Source organism: Athene noctua, chromosome 36 (assembly GCF_965140245.1).
Source record: "Athene noctua chromosome 36, bAthNoc1.hap1.1, whole genome shotgun sequence".
Taxonomy (NCBI): domain Eukaryota; kingdom Metazoa; phylum Chordata; class Aves; order Strigiformes; family Strigidae; genus Athene; species Athene noctua.
The window spans coordinates 689,910-715,791 of NC_134072.1; the positions used below are offsets into that span (position 1 = coordinate 689,910).

The 25,882-nt window shown below is 62.6% G+C and overlaps 3 protein-coding genes across 8 annotated transcripts; all 3 read left to right on the top strand.

Annotated features, from left to right (window-relative positions):
• Positions 1-24: 24 nt before the first annotated feature.
• Positions 25-8,210, top strand: LOC141972824 (uncharacterized). The gene is made up of 11 exons (XM_074930861.1): positions 25-3,746; positions 3,887-3,993; positions 4,141-4,290; positions 4,450-4,604; positions 4,900-5,047; positions 5,423-5,842; positions 6,164-6,319; positions 6,708-6,809; positions 7,186-7,288; positions 7,446-7,505; positions 8,013-8,210. Exons 1-11 carry the CDS (start codon positions 3,365-3,367, stop codon positions 8,144-8,146), a joined length of 1,917 nt encoding a protein of 638 aa, XP_074786962.1. The 5' UTR covers positions 25-3,364; the 3' UTR covers positions 8,147-8,210.
• A 4,556-nt stretch (positions 8,211-12,766) lies between these two features.
• On the top strand, positions 12,767-16,938 carry LOC141972885 (uncharacterized). Of its 5 annotated transcripts, XM_074930932.1 has the most exons (5): positions 12,767-13,014; positions 13,195-13,330; positions 14,682-14,838; positions 15,054-15,299; positions 15,898-16,938. In XM_074930932.1, the coding sequence occupies exons 4-5, from the start codon at positions 15,231-15,233 to the stop codon at positions 16,720-16,722; spliced, it is 894 nt and encodes a 297-aa protein (XP_074787033.1). In that variant the 5' UTR covers positions 12,767-13,014; positions 13,195-13,330; positions 14,682-14,838; positions 15,054-15,230; the 3' UTR covers positions 16,723-16,938. The 5 variants fall into 5 exon arrangements, with proteins under 5 accessions (XP_074787033.1, XP_074787031.1, XP_074787030.1 ...); XM_074930930.1 differs by having other exon boundaries at positions 14,168-15,299; XM_074930929.1 differs by having other exon boundaries at positions 14,682-15,299.
• Positions 16,939-16,984: 46 nt separating this feature from the next.
• Positions 16,985-25,170, top strand: LOC141972822 (uncharacterized). 2 transcript variants are annotated; one of them, XM_074930860.1, is made up of 12 exons: positions 16,985-20,706; positions 20,847-20,953; positions 21,101-21,250; positions 21,410-21,564; positions 21,860-22,007; positions 22,383-22,520; positions 22,626-22,802; positions 23,124-23,279; positions 23,668-23,769; positions 24,146-24,248; positions 24,406-24,465; positions 24,973-25,170. In XM_074930860.1, the coding sequence occupies exons 1-12, from the start codon at positions 20,325-20,327 to the stop codon at positions 25,104-25,106; spliced, it is 1,812 nt and encodes a 603-aa protein (XP_074786961.1). In that variant the 5' UTR covers positions 16,985-20,324; the 3' UTR covers positions 25,107-25,170. The 2 variants fall into 2 exon arrangements, with proteins under 2 accessions (XP_074786961.1, XP_074786960.1); XM_074930859.1 differs by having other exon boundaries at positions 22,383-22,802.
• Positions 25,171-25,882: the final 712 nt, after the last annotated feature.

Genomic DNA, 25,882 nt, shown 5'->3' on the forward strand with positions numbered 1-25,882 from the left:
CGACCACACTCCCCCCTCCCCAAATTGCCAAATCCCCAAGCCCCCAGCTACTCCCTGAGGGCGAGGCAGGAGCAGACCCGCGGGCTGGAGCCGGCGGCGAAGGGGGAGCCGGAGCGGGGTGAAGTGAAGGGGCACGGCGGGGGGGCACTGGCACTGGGGGGGTCAGTGGGAGCTGGAGGGAGAGGGGCCGGGAACTGGCAGCTGCTGGTTTTAGTGGAGCTGGTCCCACCCCGAGCCCTGCCCTCCCCTGGGCAGGGAGGGGGCAAAGGGTCGGATAATGGTGGGGCTTGTGCCAGTGGGTGTGCAAAGGTTGGGGCTTGTGTAAAGGCTTGTGCGAGCTTTTAGGGGAAGATGGAGGAGGATGGGGTGGAGAAGGAAGATGAGGATAAGGAATAGTGACAAAAATGCTGGGAGCTGCGAAGGCCCAGAAAGCCAAGCCCTCCCCTTCTCAGGGGCTTGTGCGAGCTTTGGCCTGGGGAAAGGCTCGTGCAACGTTTGGGACTTGTACAAACGCCTGTGCAAAGTTCAGCGCTTGTGCAAAGGCCTGTGCGAAGCTCAGGCTTGTACAAACCCACGTGCCATGTCTGGGGCTGGGGCAAATGCGGGGGCAATGCCCCGGACTTGTGCAAAGCCCCGTTTGCACAAGTGCAGAGCCCCGGCGCGGGTGCAAGAACCCCAGGACGCGGAGGGACAGGGCTGCACTGCGGGGCACTGGGCGGCTGCGGGGCACTGGGAGTTCATTGGGTTATTAACAGCGTGCGGGTGCAGGTATTAACAGGGGGTCCCCGGGGGGGGCAGCCCAGGAAGGGGGACCCAGGGCCCTTGGTGGACATCGAGGGGCACCCAGGTCACACCCCGGTATCCCCCACCCCAAGGGGTCCTACCAAGCTCACTGGGGGGCACTGGGAAGTATTGGGAAAGGGAAATGGGGAAAGTGGGGGACATCCACGGACACTCTGGGCACCCCCAAGCCACCCTCTTTGTTCACCATAGAGGCATCACGGGACACTGGGAGGGGCCACGGGGACAGTGGGGCACCCCCAGGCCACCCCCCATCCCCATACAGGGGTCCAAGGAACACGTGGGGACCTCCAAGTCACATGGTGACGCTGCACCCCCCACGCACTTGAGGACACTGGAGACACCCAGGACACCCCCTGACCCATAGAGGGGTGCCAGGAGACTGGGAGACACTGGGAGGGACACTGGGGGACCCTCAAGCAAACCCCCATCCCCACAGAGAGGTCCTGGGTACTTGGGAACAATGCGGGGCACAGAGGGACAGCAGAGAACCCCCAGGACACCCCCTGTCTCCATAGAGAGGTCCCAGGATACCCGGGGGTGATACAGGGACATTGGGGGAAGCCCCAGGCCACCCCCTGTCCCCAGCACCAGGGTCCCAGTAGGGTCACTGGGCAGACCGGGGGCACTGTGCCCCCACCCAGAGGTCCTGCTGGCTTTCCCAGCAGAGGAGGGGGGTGCTTGTGGACTGTCCCACGCTCCGACTGGGGAGGGATGGTGGGGGAGGTGGGGGCTGAGGGGGACAGTTGGGGTCCTGGGGTGGGGGCACCCATGGGGGTGTCACTGCTGGGGCAGGGACACCACGCTGTCCTGCTGGACGCTGCCGCTGACAGTGACACTGGGGATCGCAGGTGCCACCAACACCAGTTTGGCCACGGGCTGGACGTTGGGGACAGTGGTGGTGCCAGGGGACGTGGCCGTGGGCACCGGGCTGGGGCCGAAGGTGAGCGCCTGGGGGGCAGGGGGACAGCGTGGGGCATAATCCTCTGTCCTCTGTGGGATTCCCTTGGCAAAAAGAAGTGACACTTGCAAAGGTCACCGGGAGTTCAAAAACTCTCTTTCTAAGTTTGTTTCGCTTCATGGGTAAAGAACACCTGAGCAGCGCCGGCACTGCCCCGCACACAAAGCCCTGCGAAGTCACGACAAAGAAATTAATTGCAGGCTTTGAGCAGGAAACTCATCGGGCAGCCCCACAGCTGAGCTCCTGTTTGACCTCATCTCAAAGCCCTGAGACACAGAAAGGCTTAAAACAGTTGCCAGGGAGGCCCCGGAGCTCTGAACCACAGAGTCTCCCTGTGACAGCCCCTGCAAGGGAAGGTCACCGAGGGCCTCGTGCCCAGGTCTCTCTCACTCTCCACTAACAAGAACAGCTCGGACAAAGCGAACCCGCAGCGCTCTCCAGAAGCTTCTCAACCCCTGGGGGGTTTTTAATAGGATTTTGACACACCCCCAGCCACAAATAATTCTCCAGCCTTGGGGTAGATCTCCGGGTGATGCTCTTCAATAGCTGCTTAACCCTGAACAAAGCCTGAACCACACGTGGGAACACACTGGCTCTCAGCAGTAAGATGACCACGTTAGTTGGATATTCAAAATTCCCCGAGTTCTCAAACACAGTTGTAAGTAGCCTCAGGACTGACAACTTCATCGCGCCTCCGATCAATGTTACGCAGCTCAGCAGAACAAAAATCTTAACCCAGCTCCCACGGGCAGTGAGCAGCAGCAGGGGGACGATAGACAGCAAATGAGGTGATGAAATTTTAAGGCGCCAAGTGATGGACATTATGCCCAGCAATTGATAAGCCAATGTAATGAATGCTTTAACCAATGGTTATGACACCCTGACCCCATCTGCCGTTATCTCGACCCTTCGAGCCCCTCGCTGGGCCCCAAAAAGGACTCTGGTGGTTTGAACTCGGTCGGAGCCAAACACCACGCAGCGCTCGGTCACCCTCCCCCCGTCGGGGGAACGGGGGAAGAGAGTGGAGGGACACAAGGAAAGATCGTAGGTTGAGATTAAAACCCACCAGTTTAGGGATTGTAATAAAACACAATAATAGAAAGTACAGATGGGTGATGCACAAGGCGATTGCTCAGCACCCACCGACCGATACCCAGCCCGCTCCCGGCCAGCGACCCCGACAGAACGGAGATCCTCCCGCCGTCAGAAAACTGGAAGCAGGAGAGAGCGCACCTGCTTTGTATCCTGAGCATAACGTCACGGGATGGGGAACACTCCAATGGCCACTCTGGGCCTGGCACTCCGGCTGTGCCCCTCCCAGCTGGAGAAAATGAACTGTATCCCAGCTGAACCCAGGACACTCTTGTAGCAGATTAAAGCTACTCTGCGAGTGCGGGAGAGAACGGGACAGGGGCGAGCAAACGCCTCAGGTGACTGCCAGGGAGAGTCGGGGCAGGCTGGAGTGTTTCTGTCGCGACCAAAGCAGAAGGCCCGGGGGCTGTGCCGGGGTGTGTGAACCCTCTGGGACCAGCCGGGGGGTACAGGAAGGCGCTGAGGGGACATGGTGGGGGCCTGGGGGCACCTCGAGAGCAGCCATGGCCCATGGTCCCCATCCCCCGCAGGGGAACCCCTGCCCCGCCCGGCCTGGGTGACGCGTCACAATGTGACCCCTTTGTGACATCGCTCCGTGTCACCCCCGGCACCGTATCTGAGCAGCGCAGCCCCGCAGGGTCTGACAAGTCGGGGAAGGGACAGGGCAGGAGCGCAGCGAGGAGACGCCTGAGCACAGCCTGTCTTTCCCCACCGCCCCCGGCGTTTAAGCTGAACCCCCCCCGGTCCCTCAACCACTTCCCTCCATTTTTGAAGATGGCAGAGAGACCCCCCAGCAGCCCCAGGGTGGTTTGGGAGGAGGTGGAGGCTCCCCAGGAGAGCAGCTCTCCTCCAGAGCCCCACGAGGTGTCCATGGTCCAGCCCCTGCAGATGGGTGAGTAGACGGCTCCCCGGGGCGGGCTCGATGCCGGGACCCCGTTCCCTCGGCGTGGGGCCATTTAAAGCTCTTCGCCGCCCGGGAGGCTCGTTGGCGAGGGTGGCGTGTCCTACCGACTCTTCCCTGTTTCCCTGTAGGCGAGACACTGCCGGAGGAGGAGCCAGAGCTCACAGAGCTCCAACCAGGGTGCGATTCTGAGAGCACCTCGTTGCTTTCTTGGCTTGACAGCAGCGACATGACAAAGGTAATGAGCTCCCCCCTCGCAGGGACCCTTGTCCGTGGCATCAGCTTGTGCGAGCAAAGGGACCCAGGGACGGTTGAGCTGATCAGCCGTGCAGCACCGTCGGCGTGCTCAGAGTGACACGTCTTCCCCCCATCCCTCTTCCCATAGGTGTTTGGCAAATACCTCCGGCCTTCTCAGAGGACGGACATTCTCCTCGTGGCCATCGAGGCCTTGACGTCAGACGATGTCCAGGACAGGCAGAAGGGCATAGATGTCGTGTACATGGCCGTGAGGGACCCCGCGTCCTGGCTGGCGGATGTAAGTGCCCCGTGGCTGGACCGTCCTCCTGTGTCAAGAGGTGTCAAGCCTTGTTTTTCCCTCCTGCCCTAACCCGGCTCTCTCAGGCACCCCAAACCATTTCAAGGCAGCAGGGAGGGGTGGGAACGGCAGCACCATCCTTACCCATGTCCCCTCCAGGTGCTAGAAATCATGAGATACATCCACAAATATGTGGAGCACGTCCGCACGGAGCCAGCCCGCAAGAGCCTGGACTCACTGCTGCTGGTGTTGACAGACTGGAGCCCCAGGGAGACGGTCAGGAGCCTCTTGAGGATCTCTCCAACGTGTGACAGGTACCGGCCCCGAGAGCCTTGAGGGCTCGTTCCCCAGGGGGAGAGTGGCCCAGAGACTCTCCGGCTGCCAGACCCACGGAAAACTGCAGGATATCTATCCCCGAGGGGCAGGGCTCTCCATCCCACCACGCTTCCCCCTGCAGCCAGAGCCGGCCCAAGCAGAGCCCCTGCCCCATGGGAACAGAACCTCACCCCCCTCTGCCTCCGCGGGCACCCCGAAATGAGGGGGTGGGCAGGGCCGGGCTCCGGAGGAGCCGAGGCAGCTCTGCTGAGCGAGTTGGCTCTGGCTCCGCAGGGCGGCCATGGCCATGTGGGAGGTGCTGATCTCCGTGCGCTGGGCTTTGTGGAGCGTCTTGTTGCAGCTGGTCGACGTGCTGCAGGACCGGCGGCTGCGCAGGGTGTTCAGCTCTGCCACGGAGGACGCCTGCATCTACCCCATGATTGTGAGTGACCCACGCCCAGCCCCAGCGCTCTGCCTTCCTCCTCCTCCACCTCCTCCTCCTTCCCCTGCTCAGCACCAGCCAGACCCCTGTGCCACACGCTCGGGCCCACCCCACGCTGGTTTGGCCCCACCAAGCCTGTCCCGGCACAGGCAGCCTCTGCCCTCCCCCCTGCCTGCATCCCCCTGCCCAGCTCCGCAGCCTGGAGACCCCGGGAAGGGGCAGAAACCAGAGTCAAGGCGGTTGCTGGTCCTGGGTCAGAGACGTGGGGACTCTGAGGTGGCCGCAGGGGGAGAGGAGACCCTTGCCATGGAGCGTGCTGGTGGGGGGCGAGGGAGCCCTGCAGCTCTGCTGGTCTCACCACTGTCTCCATTTTAGCTCCTGCTCTGCACTGACATTCATGAGGCGGATTTTGCTGCCCTCTATGAAACCCAGAGGTACCTGAGGCGTCCCAGCCCGGTGATGCTCTCGCTGGTGCTCACGGGCCTCATCATGCTCTCGAAAACACCTGGAACGGTGAGTGGGGGGTCGGCAAGGGGAGCCACATCGGCAGCCGGGGGCTGGGGCGGTGGGGGGCGTCTTTCACCGCTTCACAAACAGGCAACGGTGTGTTTCGTACAGGCCAGAAAAATGTCAGTGCTGCTGCCAGACATACTGGAGACCCTGACGGACGCCAACGCCGATGTCAAGAGCAAGGCTCTGGTGCTGTTCATCAATGTGATGGGTCACATGAAGAGGGAGGAGGCCGACCTCATCTCCCCGAAGCTGGTGGAGAAGCTCCTGCCCCTCTTCGATGACGTAAGGCTGCCATGGGAGCCTGAGCCGAGGCGATGGCTGCAACGTGGCTGCCTTTGAGCGCGGCCATGCGGGAAGCATTTGGGCAGGGCTCCCCCCTTACTCCTCTTGCGTAGCCTTTGGGGGCTCTTCCCCTCCCCGCTCCTCTTCCGCGGCCTTTCAGGGCTCCGGGGTCGTTGAGCCGCAGCTGCGGGACTGGCCGACGGCTCCTGGTTCAGGATCCGACCCCGGAGCAGCTCCTCTCCGCCGGCCACGCTAACGCCCCTGCTCCCCGTGGGCGAGGAGCAGCTGGTGCTGAGCTGCCTCTGTCCTCCTCCCTGCCAGGAGTGCAGCCGGGTGCGGGAGCTCTCCATCAGCCTCTTCAGAGATATCATGAAGACTGCAGTGGGGAGAAACAAGAAAAAAATGGTGAAGACAGTGCAGAGTAACCTGATCCCACTGTACTTCCATACCAGCGACCAGGTCGAGAGCGTGGCCAAGGTGCAGTGACAGCGAGTGGTGTCGCGGGGAGGGGCGTGCTGACACCACGGGGGTGGCCTGGGCCTGAGGGACAATGGGAACGTGTGTCACCGCGGGGTCCCGCTGCACTGGTCCCCGTGCTGCAGAGCTGGAGGGGGAGGTGGCGTCGCCCCGGCCCACAGGAAGGGTCCCTGCAGCCCCAGCACGAGCAGGGCCAGAGAACCTGGCACAGACAGTTCCCTGCTCAGTCGGGGCCGGCTCCCAGAGCGCGGGATGGCCCCAGCAATGAAGGGGAGCCAATCCCGGGATCACCCCGTGCCCCCAGCTCAAAGCCAGGCTCAGAGCAGGAGGATGCCAGCTCTCCTTCCCTGGGCTCTGGTGCCATCTCCCAGCCTCTCCTTCTCCGCAGGCTTCCTGGGACACCCTCAGCGCCTGTGGAGACTTCCTGGGCTGGAGGAGGCTCAGCTCCGCGGCCGAGACGGGGCAGACGCACCTGATCGGAGACTGCTTGGTGAGGACACCCCCCAAACCCCCGGGCCGGGCTGGACGGGGGCTGCAGCCGTGCCTGGGGGGGCTGTGCCGCTCTGCATCGCCGCCCTGCCCCAGCCCCGTTGCTCCAGCTGCAGCCTCCTTCCCTGCCCTCCAGCACGCAGCCCCCAGGGGCTCTTCTCCAGGAGAGCCCGGCCCAGCTGGGCCCTGGCAGCGGGACGGAGGGGTCTCGGCACCCCCAGCCCCCTCTGCCTGCGGCTCTCTCTGGCCCCCAGCCCCACGGGGCTCCCGGCTGGGAGACGGGACTCACTGGGAGGGAGCGGGGGTGCTGGCGGGAGGGACTGGTCCGGACGGCTGCGGAGGGTCCGTACCAGCCCCGTGCCCTTGTGCTCCCTCAGATAACGCACAAGAGGAACAGCGTGGACGAGTATCTGCGCCAGAGCCTGCCCTACGTGGAGAACCCTCAGGCCACCGTGCGGGAGGCGGCCGTCAGGTTCATCGGTGAGTCCCCGGACCCATTTCGGGCCACCCAGCCCCAGTCCCCACTGGTGGGCTCGCTGGGGGCCTTGATGGGTCCCAGAGCCCTCGGGTGCTGTCCTTGCCGGGGGACAGCCCTGCCCAGGGGGAGCAGAGCTCTGACATCAGTTCTGTGCCCCAGGGCTTGCTGTGCGGCGCCGGAGTACCCTCAGCCAGGAGAGGGTGTGGCAGATCTGCAACAGTGAGTAGGGGACAGCCTGGGCAGGAAAATGCTCCAGGGGCAGACGAGCAGTTTCAGAAAGTTGTTTGTGTCTTAACACATAGGTTAGCATATCTCTTTAGTAAGGTCTTGAAATTGGAGGAATTTTGTTTCCTCACCAAAAAGGAAGGGAATCTGTGGGGGAAGGACAGCCGTCTCTGTCCTGCCCCTTGCCAGGAGGCTGATGATGTCCAGACTCCACGCTGGGATGCTCAGATCAATACACGGGCTCGCTGAGGCCACACACAACTCTAGACCAGCTCGAACAGCAAACAAAAAAATGACTCTGTGGCCTGGCCCAGTCCTGAGCCCCTCTGTGTGTCGGGGGCACACGGGTCACTCCTGAGCAGCAGCTTCAGCCGCTCCGGGTGTCTCACCGGCTCCTCCTGGCAGGGAAGGAGATGGCTGGGGCTGGCATGGGCTGGGGGGGCCCTGGGGGTCCCTGCGGGCACTGGGGGCTCACGGCTGCTCTGCTCCCTTCTCTCGCAGCGCTCCTGCCCTTGAGGAAAGACTCGGAACTCTCCGTCAGGGCCCTGGCAGCCGAGACCGTCTCCAGCCTGACCACAGAGCAGAGTCTGACATCAAGATGGAGCCTGCGGTCGCTGTGCTGCTGGCTCTGCTGAGCCTCCGAGCGACAGAACGCTCTGGAAAAAGGCCGTACTGGAATAATGAGTTTTTTAAATAAAGCTGCAGCCACAAGCCGCTGGGACTCCATAGCGTCCTTCCCACGGGGACCCCCCTGAGTGTGCTGAGCAGTGTCCCCCCCGGCCTCTACCGCTGCCCCCAGGACCGCACACCCACATCCAGCCCAGAGAGGAGGAGGAGGAGGAGGAGGAGGAGGAGGAGGAGGAGGAGGAGGAGGAGGAGGAGGGAAGCTTTAGCCCATCCTGCCCCTCCCGAGGCACCTCAGGGCATGAAAAGGCACCCGTGCGCCCAGCTGGCACGTCACCATTTGTCCCAGCACCAAAATCCTCTCCTGTACTGGGGAGCTGGGCTGGTATTGACTGGGCACTGGTTAGTTGCTCGAGCATTCTGGGGTTAACCTGGGGGATTCTGGGGTCCAAAGAGAATTTGGGGGCAAAAATGGGGGACTTCTTGGGGATGCTGGTGTAGATTTGGGGGTAAAAATGGAGGATTTTGAGATTCAGGATAGATTTGGGGATGAAAAATAAGAATTTTGGGGATGCTGAAGCTGATTTGGTGTCAAACTGGGAAAATCTGGGATCCAAAGAGGGAGATTTGGGAGTCAGAAATGGGAGATTTGGGGGTCAAACGTGGACATTTTGTGGTAAAATTGGGGGATTTGATGGTGAAACATGGATCCTGCGGCCATGCATGGTTTTGGGGTGAGAAGGGGCTTTGGGGGTCTCACCCCGCAGCACCCAGGTGAGGGTGGCCCTGGTGACAGTGGCAGCACCGTCCCCCACCCCGACGGCCTGGAGGACCACCCGGGTGGTCAGGGCGCCCATCAGGGTCTGTACAGAGCCTGCCCAGTGCTCCCAGTCACCCCCAGTTACCTCCCAGTTACCCCCACCTGCCCCACCCCCCCTCCCAGCTACTTCCCAGTCCTTCTCTTTAACCCCCAGACACCTCCCAGTAGTCCCCCACCACATTCAGTTACCAGTGACCCCCAGTTCATCCCAGTGCTCCCAGCTACCTCACCTACAACACCTCCCTCTCAGTTACCTCCCAGTCTCTCCCAGCATTGCCCCAGCTCCTCCCAGTGGCCCCCAACCACCTTCCAGTGTCTCCAGTCCTCTCCCAGTGCTCAGTTACCTCTCAGTCCCCCCAGGTCCCTCCTAGTAGCCCCCAGCTGCATCCCAGTGCCCTCCAGTCCCCTCCCAGCACCCCTTCTGGTGACCCCCATCCCTCTCCCAGTTCCTCCCAGTAGCACCTGCAGTGCCTCCCAGCACTGGTACTGGAGTCAGTCAGGGCTGACACGCTCAGGGTACAACTGAGGCAGCAGAAGCTGCTGAGGGGGGACACACGGAGGGGGGGTCAGATACCACTGGGACCCCCAGAGACCCCAAATCACCCCTGTGGCCGCTCCAAACCCCATTTCCCCCCCTCTGCCCTGGTCCCTCCAAAACCCCCTTAGCCCCCGCCCAGATCCCACTGGCCCCCCAGTTCTCCATTTTCCCCTCAAGATTCCAACAGTCTCCCCGGAACCGACCGGCCGCCCCTTCTCCCCCTCCTCCTCCAGGCCGTGGGGCACCTGACGGGGAACGGCTGCGCCTCCTCCTCTGCCCCTCGGCGTGAGGAGCTGAACAGCAGCCGGGTCCCCGCTGCCCGCGCAGCCTCTGCCCCGCTCACAGCCGTGATGCTCCTCCTGCTCGGAGCGCAGGAGGGACCTACCCCAAGTAAATACCCAATAAATTAGTTTGAGAAACCCCGTGGCCGTGAGCGTCTGGGCAGCACTGGGTTGGGGGATGTCAGCCCTTGGCTCCAGCTCCGCTCTGCAACAAACAGATGAAGTTTGGGGTTGGATTCCCCTTCGCAGGGGTTACACTTGAGACCTTTAGAGCCTCCTTCCCTCCTCCTTCTTCTCCCGGGGGTCTGCACGGCCCCTCCTCCCCGGCTCCCTTCCCACGGCCCAGACCACACTCCCCCCTCCCCAAATTGCCAAATCCCCAAGCCCCCAGCTACTCCCTGAGGGCGAGGCAGGAGCAGACCCGCGGGCTGGAGCCGGCGGCGAAGGGGGAGCCGGAGCGGGGTGAAGTGAAGGGGCACGGCGGGGGGGCACTGGCACTGGGGGGGTCAGTGGGAGCTGGAGGGAGAGGGGCGGGGAACTGGCAGCTGCCGGTTTTAATGGAGCTGGTCCCACCCCAATCCCACCCGCAGTTGCTCCTGGGCTGGCAGCAAAGCTCCGTCTCCCCGCCCCAAGGCGCAGCAAAGCCGCGGGTTCTCTCCCACAATCCAGCGTAACCTGCCAGCGCCCCCCACCAACACCACACGGCAGGGAACTGGCAAACAGAGGAGCAGAACACGACTCGGTTTTGCTTTCAACACGACACTGCAAACTGTACCCGTGATCCCGCAAACGACCGGCTGTGCTGTTGTAACACCGGTGCAGAGAAACAACGCTTAACATTGGAGTTCCTTCCGCAAGAGAGGAAAGAGAGCTCTGGACGCAGCCTTCTCTTCGGCGCCCCCTCCCCTTCTTCAAGGAAGAAAAATGCAAGAAACAGCCTAGACCTTCAACGAGAGAGCCTAAAAAACCACAAACCCTTTTCCTGAGTAAGGACAAAGAGCTTCAGATCAACTAGTTTCCATCTGAGGCGGGAAAGAAACAATCTGTTGGTCCGTGATCCATTTGTCAGTGGAGTCTGTTCCAGGTTACACCACCTCCTGCTGCCAGGTCAAACACCATTATGCCCGGGACTAACACGCAGTAAAACAGTAATGTTTGGACTAATACTAGAGAAGAGACAATTCCCAAGGGCAAAAACAATTCAGACCCCGAGTTCACAGGCTTCGAGGGACCGGCCAGACCTACTTCAGTACCCAGACTGTCCTAAAGTCAGGCCTCAAGCCAAGAGCAGCTCAAGACTGGGGGACAAGTGGTAGGGACAGAACAGAGAACCAAACCCAAGGCCAAAACACTCTGAGCACTCGACACGGTATTTCCCAAGAGTCACGACGTTACTTTCCCCAAATTCTTCCACTTCAGAAAAAATCACCTCCGTGGAGCTTTGAACAAACAAAAGCAGCCACCTAATACCTTCTCTGCTCCCCCACCGCCTCCTCCAGAAGGCGCCTGATGGTCACAAAGCCACCGACCCTGCCAGTCCACGTTTATTTCAGGCAGCCGGTCTGATACAGCCAGGAATCCTGTGCAACGAGAGAGACACAATTACAGACAGCAGCTGCTACTGAAACGCAAAGCGCAGTTCAGCAGAGTGAAGGCAGGGAGATCTCAAAGCAGGAACCAAGTCCTGCGCGGATGATGCAAAATAAGCGCACAGCTCACCTCTGAGCTTCACGTGGGTTGGACTCTGCCATTAAGGCGGCTTTTGTCTCAAAGTTCCAGTCACACAGTGTCCTTACAGAACAGCAAGGAGTAAAGAATAGAATACAGTAGGAAAACGTTTGGGAAAAGACCCTAAAAGATCAGGCCGAGCACTGCTGTTTTCCGTTAAAGAAAACAACCAAAGCCGCCGGGCAGTCAAGCTGCTTTCTGCAGGCTGGACACGGCCTTTAGGACTGTTCTGCAGCAGCCTGAGGTTTAGCCCCGTATATCCCTCTTACCCTTCGGCTCACGGAGGATCAGCCGCAGAACAAAGGGATTCACTGCCAGAAACCGGGGAGCTCTCATCATTAACCTTCCTGGGAACCCCGTGGCCACCTGCCACCCGGCTTATGGCCGGTGTCCCACGCAGCACACGGCCATCGAGAAATCCCTCGGTTCTCCCCGGGAAAGACCGTTTGTGGCACGTCAGGCCACGTTTCTGGGGCTCGCTAGGGCAGTACAGAGTGCGAGCAAAAACCAGTCTCAGCTCAAGCCTGCTCCTTATCACCCTCCCCTGAAAAAAACAGCCCCCACACGCCCAACCAGCAACAAAACCAGCAGCACCCGCACCGCCAGCCGTGTGCCCGCCCAAGAACACTGCAGGAGACCGGCAGCGCTGCCAGAAACTGTGGCAGGGCCGTGCAAAGCCGCGGCCGCTCACGGCGCGTTAAGGAGCACGCGAACCCGCCGAAGGAAACCGCCGGGAGAGGGCGGCTGCAAACCCCAAACGGACAGACAGCCCCGCAGGACGGAGATCCCCCTCGCTGCTCCGCCTTCAACAGCCCAGCCGAGCCCGAGACAGGTCTGGCGGCGTTGCCTCCCCCGCCGCGGCCGAGGCCGCACGCCCCGAGCTCAGGGCCCGCGCAGGAGGCACCGGCTCCCCCGGGAGCCCCCGCCGGTTCTTCCCCCGGCACCCGCCCGCCCGCTCAGCCCCGCTGCCGGCTCCCCCGCCCCGCCGGGACGAGCGGCCGGGCCCGAAGCCCCCCCGCCCCCCTCCCCGGGCCCAGGCGCCGGCGGCCCCGGCCGGGCCCTTCCCGCGCCGCGCGGTACCTGCACGCGCCGCCGCCGGCGGCAAGAGCGTCCCGGGGCGGGGCGGGGCCGGGGGAGCTCCGGCAAGGACCCCGCGACAGGTGCCCGTCCCAGCGCCTGACCCGCGCCGGCGCGCTGCGGCGGTGCCGCGGGCGGGCGGGCGGGCGGCAGCCGGCGGTCAGAGGGACGCCCCGGGCAGGGCAGGACCCCGCCGGAAGCCGCGGCTCTGAGGAGAAGCCGGGGCCGGCGCCAGCCCCGGGCAGGGCCGTGCGGCCGCGCTCCCGCTCCGAAATCAACCCTTGCTCTTCCTCCTTGACCCGCGCAGGCTGCGTGCGCCGGGAGGGGCCGGTGCTGGGCCCTGCGGGCGCGGCCCGTGCGGCGCGGAAACACCCTTTGGAGAGCGCAGGAGAAGGCGCGTGGAGCGCTGGCTGGCCCGGCCCCGCAGGAAATAAGGTCTGTTCGTGTCGTTATTCTTCGGGCGGGCGGGGGGGGTATGGGGGCAGGGCCCTGGGGAGGGGTGTGAGGCGGTGGGGGGTGCGTTGGGGTTTGTTGAGGGGTTTTCAGGGGGGCCGGGGGGGTGTTTTTTTCCAGGCGCTACTTGTCGGGCGTGTCACAGCGTTGCTCTTCCCGCAGGACCGCCAGGTGGCGGTTCACCGCCACGAAGCGCTGCCTTAAGCAATTCAGACTTTGCACGGCGAGAGGATTTGTACCGCCCGGCGCTGCGTCCAGAGCGGGGGTGCAGGGACCGTGGTGGAGCGAGGGCGTTTGGGTGAGCGGCTGCAAATGAACTGTGCAGCAGGGAGCGGGGACGGGGAAGGGCTCTGAGCCCTGGTGAGGCCGCCCCTCGATTGCTGGGTTCAGTTTTGGGCCCCTCACCCCAAAAAGGCCCTTGAATGACTCGAGGGTGTCCAGAGAAGGGCAGCGGAGCTGGTGCAGGGTCTGGAGCACAGTTCTGCTGGAGAGCGGCTGGGGGAACTGGGGGGGTTCAGTCTGGAGAAGAGGAGGCTGAGGGGAGACCTCCTGGCCCTCTGCAACTCCCTGCCAGGAGGGAGCAGAGTGCTGGGTTTAAGCTTCTTGAGTCAAGGACCCAGCGCCAGGCCCAGAGGGAATGGCCTCAAGCTGCCCAGGGCAGGGTCAGGCTGGCTCTGAGGAAGGATTTCTTTGCAGAAGGGGCTGTTGGGCGTTGGAATGGGCTGCCCAGGGCAGGGGGGGAGTCCCCGGGATCCCTGGAGGGCTTGAAGAGTCGGGTTGACCCAGCGCTGAGGGATCTGGTGGCGTTGGGAACGGTCAGGGTGAGGTTCATGGTTGGGCTGCGTAGTGGTAAGGCATTAGCTGTTTTTTTCCATCTGCTTAGCCACAGGGGTGTGGTGCTCAGATCACAGCTAACCCTTGCAGGAGGTTAACCTCCACGGGAAAAGAGAGCACAAACGCCAATATGGTGGATGCTATCTGTTCGGTTTATTAACTGCGCAATTGCTTTATATACCCCTTTCTGTACATCGCGAGATCTTTAGTTCCCTGTTCTTTCCGTGCATCACGAGATCTTTTCATGTGCCTCTGTTTTTCCCGTACATCGCAAGATCATCTGAGCGCCTCCCCCTTACAGGGCTGGAGGAGCTTCAAGGGCTTTTCCAAATGAGATGACCCTGTGATTCTGTGATTGAAGTTCACTGCCATCCCCTGTCTCAGAAATTCTTCTCTTCTGGTTCCAATCCTTGCTTCAGTTTCAGGGCGGTCATCTTCATCTTTCTTCCACACAATGTAATCTCACCCAAATCTGGGAAAGACTTCAAGATGTTCTAATGAAAAGCTTAGGTAGAGTGAGCAGTTTCTATGTCCTGAGTTGTCTTAATGTAGCAAACCCCCTGTGTTTAGTCAATTCCCCCTCCTTTGTTAAAACTGCCTCCATAGGATTAGCTTGGCTGGGTTTTAAGCCAGCCTTGGGTCGGGACTATACAAGAAGCAGGCTAAGAACTTCTTCAGAGGGGGAGGACTCAGCGTCTCCTCCCCAAGCGGGAGCGGGCAGGATCCATCCCAAAGCACCATCCCTGCTCAGGGCCAGCTCCAGCTCTTCCCTCTCCCGTCCTCACCCTTCAGTCCTTCCTTCTCTTCTGTTCCAGGGTGTCCGAATTCCCGCCCTCCTCGGCTGCTTCGACGCTGTCTCCAGGCAGATCCAGGTTGCAGAGGAGGCCGTGACTATCCAGAGGCCCGTCTTTCGCCTGGCCAGAAACCCCGTCATGTTCCGCAGCCTGACGGACAGCAAGGCCTACCTACCCGGTAAGAGGGCGGATTAAGCCCCAGTTGGCTCCGCGGTCATCGTGTCCCTTCCCTGGGGCTGAGAACTCCTCGGAAGCGACTCCCCCTCTACGGAGCAGAGCCAAAAATTTGGGGGTTTTGTCTTTCTGGGCGAGGCAACGATTGTTTCGCCTAGGGAAGCGCCCGTGGAAGGGCCACTGGCTGAACGTCTCCGTCCCTCTCGTGTTTTTTTTCAGGCAACAAGGAGCTGGAGCCCCTCAATACTCCAAGGTGGCCGCAGCCGCCTCGGTGTCCCGGCAGCAAGCGGAGGGCTGCATCCAGGGCACCATGTCCCTCCTGTCTTACTGCCTGGGGAAGGGGGAGATGTCCTGAGGGACACTGGGGTGCTCCTCACTGAAGGCAAGACAGTACAAATGGAGTTCTACTGCGACTGCCTGGAGACGATGTCTGGGAAGGAGAACTTGGAACAAGAGATTTTCAAGGTGAGCTGCTGCCTGGGGAGGTTGAGTGACCCGGGAGCTCTGTCCTGCCAGGGGGGTTGTGCTGTGCCCGCTGCAGGGGCTGCAGAGCCAGGGGCAGTGGCCGTGGCCCAAGCGGCGGGTGTCCCCGTGGGGCTCTGGCGCCTGTGACGTCACAGAGGAGAAGTCCCCGAGGGTGTCACCGGGGTGCCAGGCGGCAGCACCCGCTGCAGTCTGGCTCAGGCCAGCGGTGAGTGAGGGCGGCGGGGGGAAGGCTGGGCCGGCCGAAGGCCGGGGCAGAAGCTCTGGCCCCGAGGGGGGTTTCTCCAGCGGGGGCGAGGGCGCAGCCGCTGCGGGGAGTGCCTGGGGCAGGGCAGGTGCCGCCCTCGGGGCTGGGCGCAGGGCTGCGGGGGCTGCCAGCCACGGCCAGTGCCTGGGGGCTGCGGGGAGACGTCCCCGTCCCTGCAGCGCTCACCGCCCTCCCCCTTAGTGCCTCCCAGCTCCCTCGGCCCCTCTCCCAGCCGGCCCCAGCCCCGGCACGTTCTCCCCTGCTGCCCCAGCCGCCATCTCCCTCCCAGCCAGCCCCACTGAGCCCCTTCTCTCCCTCCTCCTCCTCCTGCAGACCATGGCTGTGGGCATCATCTGCATCCTGACCCTGCTGAGCGTCGCGCGATACTCTCTGAGGGAGGGTGACCGGGAGGATGCGGACATGCAAGAGCTCCTGCGGCAGCGTCAGGAGCAGCTGAGGCAGGAGGTGACCAGCCTGCTGACAAAGATGGCGCAGAGGAGGCAGGAGCGGTGCAGCTTCGCTGCGGAAGGCGTGCTCCTCGCTGCTGGCTGGCACTGGTGGCTCTGGGCCCCCGCCGAAGCCCTGCTCCTGCTCTTGGGGCTCCGCCGGCTGCGCAGGCAGAGCAGCGCTGACGGCGACAGCGGCAGCCAGCGGGGAAGCGCCAGCGACGCCGAGGAGCGGAGAGAGCGGGAGGAAGACTGCGAGGGCAGAGCAGAGCCCGGTGCCACTCTGCGTGCAGACAAGACTCTGGAGAAGGCGGGGAGCTCCGCTGCGCCTGCCAAGCAAGCCCGGCCCAAGAACTCCTTCCTGACGGGGCCGCGTCCAGCCTCGGGCCGGGGCAGCGCCTACGAGTGCCCCCAGACGAAGATCCGCAAGCGCCCGCTGCTCGCGCCCCCGAGCCCACCCCTCGGGCACAGCGTCCGCCAGCGCTGGGCACCGCGGGGGATCTGCCGGCGACGCGCTGCTGCACCCCCGGGAGCTCCTGACGGGGAACGTGCTGCGCCGCCGCCTCTGCCCCGGGAGCAGCTGAACGGCAGCCGGGTCCCCGCTGCCCGCGCAGCCTCTGCCCCGCTCCGCCGGGATGCTCCTCCAGTTCGGAGGCGCGTGAGGGGGTCCCTAAATACCCCAGAGAAATATTATATTATTGTGAATAAATAGATAAATTGCCAGAAGTGAGGTTGTGTCAAGAAACCCCGTGGCCGTGAGCGTCTGGGCAGCACTGGGTTGGGGGATGTCAGCCCTTGGCTCCAGCTCCGCTCTGCAACAAACAGATGAAGTTTGGGGTTGGATTCCCCTTCGCAGGGGTTACACTTGAGACCTTTAGAGCCTCCTTCCCTCCTCCCTCTTCTCCCGGGGGTCTGCACGGCCCCTCCTCCCCGGCTCCCTTCCCACGCCCCGACCACACTCCCCCCTCCCCAAATTGCCAAATCCCCAAGCCCCCAGCTACTCCCTGAGGGCGAGGCAGGAGCAGACCCGCGGGCTGGAGCCGGCGGCGAAGGGGGAGCCGGAGCGGGGTGAAGTGAAGGGGCACGGCGGGGGGGCACTGGCACTGGGGGGGTCAGTGGGAGCTGGAGGGAGAGGGGCCGGGAACTGGCAGCTGCTGGTTTTAGTGGAGCTGGTCCCACCCCGAGCCCTGCCCTCCCCTGGGCAGGGAGGGGGCAAAGGGTCGGATAATGGTGGGGCTTGTGCCAGTGGGTGTGCAAAGGTTGGGGCTTGTGTAAAGGCTTGTGCGAGCTTTTAGGGGAAGATGGAGGAGGATGGGGTGGAGAAGGAAGATGAGGATAAGGAATAGTGACAAAAATGCTGGGAGCTGCGAAGGCCCAGAAAGCCAAGCCCTCCCCTTCTCAGGGGCTTGTGCGAGCTTTGGCCTGGGGAAAGGCTCGTGCAACGTTTGGGACTTGTACAAACGCCTGTGCAAAGTTCAGCGCTTGTGCAAAGGCCTGTGCGAAGCTCAGGCTTGTACAAACCCACGTGCCATGTCTGGGGCTGGGGCAAATGCGGGGGCAATGCCCCGGACTTGTGCAAAGCCCCGTTTGCACAAGTGCAGAGCCCCGGCGCGGGTGCAAGAACCCCAGGACGCGGAGGGACAGGGCTGCACTGCGGGGCACTGGGCGGCTGCGGGGCACTGGGAGTTCATTGGGTTATTAACAGCGTGCGGGTGCAGGTATTAACAGGGGGTCCCCGGGGGGGGCAGCCCAGGAAGGGGGACCCAGGGCCCTTGGTGGACATCGAGGGGCACCCAGGTCACACCCCGGTATCCCCCACCCCAAGGGGTCCTACCAAGCTCACTGGGGGGCACTGGGAAGTATTGGGAAAGGGAAATGGGGAAAGTGGGGGACATCCACGGACACTCTGGGCACCCCCAAGCCACCCTCTTTGTTCACCATAGAGGCATCACGGGACACTGGGAGGGGCCACGGGGACAGTGGGGCACCCCCAGGCCACCCCCCATCCCCATACAGGGGTCCAAGGAACACGTGGGGACCTCCAAGTCACATGGTGACGCTGCACCCCCCACGCACTTGAGGACACTGGAGACACCCAGGACACCCCCTGACCCATAGAGGGGTGCCAGGAGACTGGGAGACACTGGGAGGGACACTGGGGGACCCTCAAGCAAACCCCCATCCCCACAGAGAGGTCCTGGGTACTTGGGAACAATGCGGGGCACAGAGGGACAGCAGAGAACCCCCAGGACACCCCCTGTCTCCATAGAGAGGTCCCAGGATACCCGGGGGTGATACAGGGACATTGGGGGAAGCCCCAGGCCACCCCCTGTCCCCAGCACCAGGGTCCCAGTAGGGTCACTGGGCAGACCGGGGGCACTGTGCCCCCACCCAGAGGTCCTGCTGGCTTTCCCAGCAGAGGACGGGGGTGCTTGTGGACTGTCCCACGCTCCGACTGGGGAGGGATGGTGGGGGAGGTGGGGGCTGAGGGGGACAGTTGGGGTCCTGGGGTGGGGGCACCCATGGGGGTGTCACTGCTGGGGCAGGGACACCACGCTGTCCTGCTGGACGCTGCCGCTGACAGTGACACTGGGGATCGCAGGTGCCACCAACACCAGTTTGGCCACGGGCTGGACGTTGGGGACAGTGGTGGTGCCAGGGGACGTGGCCGTGGGCACCGGGCTGGGGCCGAAGGTGAGCGCCTGGGGGGCAGGGGGACAGCGTGGGGCATAATCCTCTGTCCTCAGTGGGATTCCCTTGGCAAAAAGAAGTGACACTTGCAAAGGTCACCGGGAGTTCAAAAACTCTCTTTCTAAGTTTGTTTCGCTTCATGGGTAAAGAACACCTGAGCAGCGCCGGCACTGCCCCGCACACAAAGCCCTGCGAAGTCACGACAAAGAAATTAATTGCAGGCTTTGAGCAGGAAACTCATCGGGCAGCCCCACAGCTGAGCTCCTGTTTGACCTCATCTCAAAGCCCTGAGACACAGAAAGGCTTAAAACAGTTGCCAGGGAGGCCCCGGAGCTCTGAACCACAGAGTCTCCCTGTGACAGCCCCTGCAAGGGAAGGTCACCGAGGGCCTCGTGCCCAGGTCTCTCTCACTCTCCACTAACAGGAACAGCTCGGACAAAGCGAACCCGCAGCGCTCTCCAGAAGCTTCTCAACCCCTGGGGGGTTTTTAATAGGATTTTGACACACCCCCAGCCACAAATAATTCTCCAGCCTTGGGGTAGATCTCCGGGTGATGCTCTTCAATAGCTGCTTAACCCTGAACAAAGCCTGAACCACACGTGGGAACACACTGGCTCTCAGCAGTAAGATGACCACGTTAGTTGGATATTCAAAATTCCCCGAGTTCTCAAACACAGTTGTAAGTAGCCTCAGGACTGACAACTTCATCGCGCCTCCGATCAATGTTACGCAGCTCAGCAGAACAAAAATCTTAACCCAGCTCCCACGGGCGGTGAGCAGCAGCAGGGGGACGATAGACAGCAAATGAGGTGATGAAATTTTAAGGCGCCAAGTGATGGACATTATGCCCAGCAATTGATAAGCCAATGTAATGAATGCTTTAACCAATGGTTATGACACCCTGACCCCATCTGCCGTTATCTCGACCCTTCGAGCCCCTCGCTGGGCCCCAAAAAGGACTCTGGTGGTTTGAACTCGGTCGGAGCCAAACACCACGCAGCGCTCGGTCACCCTCCCCCCGTCGGGGGAACGGGGGAAGAGAGTGGAGGGACACAAGGAAAGATCGTAGGTTGAGATTAAAACCCACCAGTTTAGGGATTGTAATAAAACACAATAATAGAAAGTACAGATGGGTGATGCACAAGGCGATTGCTCAGCACCCACCGACCGATACCCAGCCCGCTCCCGGCCAGCGACCCCGACAGAACGGAGATCCTCCCGCCGTCAGAAAACTGGAAGCAGGAGAGAGCGCACCTGCTTTGTATCCTGAGCATAACGTCACGGGATGGGGAACACTCCAATGGCCACTCTGGGCCTGGCACTCCGGCTGTGCCCCTCCCAGCTGGAGAAAATGAACTCTATCCCAGCTGAACCCAGGACACTCTTGTAGCAGATTAAAGCTACTCTGCGAGTGCGGGAGAGAACGGGACAGGGGCGAGCAAACGCCTCAGGTGACCGCCAGGGAGAGTCGGGGCAGGCTGGAGTGTTTCTGTCGCGACCAAAGCAGAAGGCCCGGGGGCTGTGCCGGGGTGTGTGAACCCTCTGGGACCAGCCGGGGGGTACAGGAAGGCGCTGAGGGGACATGGTGGGGGCCTGGGGGCACCTCGAGAGCAGCCATGGCCCATGGTCCCCATCCCCTGCAGGGGAACCCCTGCCCCGCCCGGCCTGGGTGACGCGTCACAATGTGACCCCTTTGTGACATCGCTCCGTGTCACCCCCGGCACCGTATCTGAGCAGCGCAGCCCCGCAGGGTCTGACAAGTCGGGGAAGGGACAGGGCAGGAGCGCAGCGAGGAGACGCCTGAGCACAGCCTGTCTTTCCCCACCGCCCCCGGCGTTTAAGCTGAACCCCCCCCGGTCCCTCAACCACTTCCCTCCATTTTTGAAGATGGCAGAGAGACCCCCCAGCAGCCCCAGGGTGGTTTGGGAGGAGGTGGAGGCTCCCCAGGAGAGCAGCTCTCCTCCAGAGCCCCACGAGGTGTCCATGGTCCAGCCCCTGCAGATGGGTGAGTAGACGGCTCCCCGGGGCGGGCTCGATGCCGGGACCCCGTTCCCTCGGCGTGGGGCCATTTAAAGCTCTTCGCCGCCCGGGAGGCTCGTTGGCGAGGGTGGCGTGTCCTACCGACTCTTCCCTGTTTCCCTGTAGGCGAGACACTGCCGGAGGAGGAGCCAGAGCTCACAGAGCTCCAACCAGGGTGCGATTCTGAGAGCACCTCGTTGCTTTCTTGGCTTGACAGCAGCGACATGACAAAGGTAATGAGCTCCCCCCTCGCAGGGACCCTTGTCCGTGGCATCAGCTTGTGCGAGCAAAGGGACCCAGGGACGGTTGAGCTGATCAGCCGTGCAGCACCGTCGGCGTGCTCAGAGTGACACGTCTTCCCCCCATCCCTCTTCCCGTAGGTGTTTGGCAAATACCTCCGGCCTTCTCAGAGGACGGACATTCTCCTCGTGGCCATCGAGGCCTTGACGTCAGACGATGTCCAGGACAGGCAGAAGGGCATAGATGTCGTGTACATGGCCGTGAGGGACCCCGCGTCCTGGCTGGCGGATGTAAGTGCCCCGTGGCTGGACCGTCCTCCTGTGTCAAGAGGTGTCAAGCCTTGTTTTTCCCTCCTGCCCTAACCCGGCTCTCTCAGGCACCCCAAACCATTTCAAGGCAGCAGGGAGGGGTGGGAACGGCAGCACCATCCTTACCCATGTCCCCTCCAGGTGCTAGAAATCATGAGATACATCCACAAATATGTGGAGCACGTCCGCACGGAGCCAGCCCGCAAGAGCCTGGACTCACTGCTGCTGGTGTTGACAGACTGGAGCCCCAGGGAGACGGTCAGGAGCCTCTTGAGGATCTCTCCAACGTGTGACAGGTACCGGCCCCGAGAGCCTTGAGGGCTCGTTCCCCAGGGGGAGAGTGGCCCAGAGACTCTCCGGCTGCCAGACCCACGGAAAACTGCAGGATATCTATCCCCGAGGGGCAGGGCTCTCCATCCCACCACGCTTCCCCCTGCAGCCAGAGCCGGCCCAAGCAGAGCCCCTGCCCCATGGGAACAGAACCTCACCCCCCTCTGCCTCCGCGGGCACCCCGAAATGAGGGGGTGGGCAGGGCCGGGCTCCGGAGGAGCCGAGGCAGCTCTGCTGAGCGAGTTGGCTCTGGCTCCGCAGGGCGGCCATGGCCATGTGGGAGGTGCTGATCTCCGTGCGCTGGGCTTTGTGGAGCGTCTTGTTGCAGCTGGTCGACGTGCTGCAGGACCGGCGGCTGCGCAGGGTGTTCAGCTCTGCCACGGAGGACGCCTGCATCTACCCCATGATTGTGAGTGACCCACGCCCAGCCCCAGCGCTCTGCCTTCCTCCTCCTCCACCTCCTCCTCCTTCCCCTGCTCAGCACCAGCCAGACCCCTGTGCCACACGCTCGGGCCCACCCCACGCTGGTTTGGCCCCACCAAGCCTGTCCCGGCACAGGCAGCCTCTGCCCTCCCCCCTGCCTGCATCCCCCTGCCCAGCTCCGCAGCCTGGAGACCCCGGGAAGGGGCAGAAACCAGAGTCAAGGCGGTTGCTGGTCCTGGGTCAGAGACGTGGGGACTCTGAGGTGGCCGCAGGGGGAGAGGAGACCCTTGCCATGGAGCGTGCTGGTGGGGGGCGAGGGAGCCCTGCAGCTCTGCTGGTCTCACCACTGTCTCCATTTTAGCTCCTGCTCTGCACTGACATTCATGAGGCGGATTTTGCTGCCCTCTATGAAACCCAGAGGTACCTGAGGCGTCCCAGCCCGGTGATGCTCTCGCTGGTGCTCACGGGCCTCGTCATGCTCTCGAAAACACCTGGAACGGTGAGTGGGGGGTCGGCAAGGGGAGCCACATCGGCAGCCGGGGGCTGGGGCGGTGGGGGGCGTCTTTCACCGCTTCACAAACAGGCAACGGTGTGTTTCGTACAGGCCAGAAAAATGTCAGTGCTGCTGCCAGACATACTGGAGACCCTGACGGACGCCAACGCCGATGTCAAGAGCAAGGCTCTGGTGCTGTTCATCAATGTGATGGGTCACATGAAGAGGGAGGAGGCCGACCTCATCTCCCCGAAGCTGGTGGAGAAGCTCCTGCCCCTCTTCGATGACGTAAGGCTGCCATGGGAGCCTGAGCCGAGGCGATGGCTGCAACGTGGCTGCCTTTGAGCGCGGCCATGCGGGAAGCATTTGGGCAGGGCTCCCCCCTTACTCCTCTTGCGTAGCCTTTGGGGGCTCTTCCCCTCCCCGCTCCTCTTCCGCGGCCTTTCAGGGCTCCGGGGTCGTTGAGCCGCAGCTGCGGGACTGGCCGACGGCTCCTGGTTCAGGATCCGACCCCGGAGCAGCTCCTCTCCGCCGGCCACGCTAACGCCCCTGCTCCCCGTGGGCGAGGAGCAGCTGGTGCTGAGCTGCCTCTGTCCTCCTCCCTGCCAGGAGTGCAGCCGGGTGCGGGAGCTCTCCATCAGCCTCTTCAGAGATATCATGAAGACTGCAGTGGGGAGAAACAAGAAAAAAATGGTGAAGACAGTGCAGAGTAACCTGATCCCACTGTACTTCCATACCAGCGACCAGGTCGAGAGCGTGGCCAAGGTGCAGTGACAGCGAGTGGTGTCGCGGGGAGGGGCGTGCTGACACCACGGGGGTGGCCTGGGCCTGAGGGACAATGGGAACGTGTGTCACCGCGGGGTCCCGCTGCACTGGTCCCCGTGCTGCAGAGCTGGAGGGGGAGGTGGCGTCGCCCCGGCCCACAGGAAGGGTCCCTGCAGCCCCAGCACGAGCAGGGCCAGAGAACCTGGCACAGACAGTTCCCTGCTCAGTCGGGGCCGGCTCCCAGAGCGCGGGATGGCCCCAGCAATGAAGGGGAGCCAATCCCGGGATCACCCCGTGCCCCCAGCTCAAAGCCAGGCTCAGAGCAGGAGGATGCCAGCTCTCCTTCCCTGGGCTCTGGTGCCATCTCCCAGCCTCTCCTTCTCCGCAGGCTTCCTGGGACACCCTCAGCGCCTGTGGAGACTTCCTGGGCTGGAGGAGGCTCAGCTCCGCGGCCGAGACGGGGCAGACGCACCTGATCGGAGACTGCTTGGTGAGGACACCCCCCAAACCCCCGGGCCGGGCTGGACGGGGGCTGCAGCCGTGCCTGGGGGGGCTGTGCCGCTCTGCATCGCCGCCCTGCCCCAGCCCCGCTGCTCCAGCTGCAGCCTCCTTCCCTGCCCTCCAGCACGCAGCCCCCAGGGGCTCTTCTCCAGGAGAGCCCGGCCCAGCTGGGCCCTGGCAGCGGGACGGAGGGGTCTCGGCACCCCCAGCCCCCTCTGCCTGCGGCTCTCTCTGGCCCCCAGCCCCACGGGGCTCCCGGCTGGGAGACGGGACTCACTGGGAGGGAGCGGGGGTGCTGGCGGGAGGGACTGGTCCGGACGGCTGCGGAGGGTCCGTACCAGCCCCGTGCCCTTGTGCTCCCTCAGATAACGCACAAGAGGAACAGCGTGGACGAGTATCTGCGCCAGAGCCTGCCCTACGTGGAGAACCCTCAGGCCACCGTGCGGGAGGCGGCCGTCAGGTTCATCGGTGAGTCCCCGGACCCATTTCGGGCCACCCAGCCCCAGTCCCCACTGGTGGGCTCGCTGGGGGCCTTGATGGGTCCCAGAGCCCTCGGGTGCTGTCCTTGCCGGGGGACAGCCCTGCCCAGGGGGAGCAGAGCTCTGACATTAGTTCTGTGCCCCAGGGCTTGCTGTGCGGCGCCGGAGTACCCTCAGCCAGGAGAGGGTGTGGCAGATCTGCAACAGTGAGTAGGGGACAGCCTGGGCAGGAAAATGCTCCAGGGGCAGACGAGCAGTTTCAGAAAGTTGTTTGTGTCTTAACACATAGGTTAGCATATCTCTTTAGTAAGGTCTTGAAATTGGAGGAATTTTGTTTCCTCACCAAAAAGGAAGGGAATCTGTGGGGGAAGGACAGCCGTCTCTGTCCTGCCCCTTGCCAGGAGGCTGATGATGTCCAGACTCCACGCTGGGATGCTCAGATCAATACACGGGCTCGCTGAGGCCACACACAACTCTAGACCAGCTCGAACAGCAAACAAAAAAATGACTCTGTGGCCTGGCCCAGTCCTGAGCCCCTCTGTGTGTCGGGGGCACACGGGTCACTCCTGAGCAGCAGCTTCAGCCGCTCCGGGTGTCTCACCGGCTCCTCCTGGCAGGGAAGGAGATGGCTGGGGCTGGCATGGGCTGGGGGGGCCCTGGGGGTCCCTGCGGGCACTGGGGGCTCACGGCTGCTCTGCTCCCTTCTCTCGCAGCGCTCCTGCCCTTGAGGAAAGACTCGGAACTCTCCGTCAGGGCCCTGGCAGCCGAGACCGTCTCCAGCCTGACCACAGAGCAGAGTCTGACATCAAGATGGAGCCTGCGGTCGCTGTGCTGCTGGCTCTGCTGAGCCTCCGAGCGACAGAACGCTCTGGAAAAAGGCCGTACTGGAATAATGAGTTTTTTAAATAAAGCTGCAGCCACAAGCCGCTGGGACTCCATAGCGTCCTTCCCACAGGGACCCCCCTGAGTGTGCTGAGCAGTGTCCCCCCCGGCCTCTACCGCTGCCCCCAGGACCGCGCACCCAAATCCAGCCCAGAGAGGAGGAGGAGGAGGAGGAGGAGGAGGGAAGCTTTAGCCCATCCTGCCCCTCCCGAGGCACCTCAGGGCATGAAAAGGCACCCGTGCACCCAGCTGGCACGTCACCATTTGTCCCAGCACCAAAATCCTCTCCTGTACTGGGGAGCTGGGCTGGTATTGACTGGGCACTGGTTAGTTGCTCGAGCATTCTGGGGTTAACCTGGGGGATTCTGGGGTCCAAAGAGAATTTGGGGGCAAAAATGGGGGACTTCTTGGGGATGCTGGTGTAGATTTGGGGGTAAAAATGGAGGATTTTGAGATTCAGGATAGATTTGGGGATGAAAAATAAGAATTTTGGGGATGCTGAAGCTGATTTGGTGTCAAACTGGGAAAATCTGGGATCCAAAGAGGGAGATTTGGGAGTCAGAAATGGGAGATTTGGGGGTCAAACGTGGACATTTTGTGGTAAAATTGGGGGATTTGATGGTGAAACATGGATCCTGCGGCCATGCATGGTTTTGGGGTGAGAAGGGGCTTTGGGGGTCTCACCCCGCAGCACCCAGGTGAGGGTGGCCCTGGTGACAGTGGCAGCACCGTCCCCCACCC

Coding starts and splice junctions, on each gene's coding strand:
- LOC141972824 (XM_074930861.1), top strand. CDS start 3,365: ATGGTCCCCATCCCCCGCAGGGGAACCCCTGCCCCGCCCGGCCTGGGT. Junction 5,843..6,163: donor TCCTGCCCCTCTTCGATGAC/GTAAGGCTGCCA, acceptor CCTCCCTGCCAG/GAGTGCAGCCGGGTGCGGGA. Junction 6,320..6,707: donor AGGTCGAGAGCGTGGCCAAG/GTGCAGTGACAG, acceptor CCTTCTCCGCAG/GCTTCCTGGGACACCCTCAG.
- LOC141972885 (XM_074930930.1), top strand. CDS start 15,231: ATGGAGTTCTACTGCGACTGCCTGGAGACGATGTCTGGGAAGGAGAAC. Junction 15,300..15,897: donor TGGAACAAGAGATTTTCAAG/GTGAGCTGCTGC, acceptor CTCCTCCTGCAG/ACCATGGCTGTGGGCATCAT.
- LOC141972822 (XM_074930859.1), top strand. CDS start 20,325: ATGGTCCCCATCCCCTGCAGGGGAACCCCTGCCCCGCCCGGCCTGGGT. Junction 22,008..22,382: donor CCTGCATCTACCCCATGATT/GTGAGTGACCCA, acceptor TCTCCATTTTAG/CTCCTGCTCTGCACTGACAT. Junction 24,249..24,405: donor GGCGGCCGTCAGGTTCATCG/GTGAGTCCCCGG, acceptor TCTGTGCCCCAG/GGCTTGCTGTGCGGCGCCGG.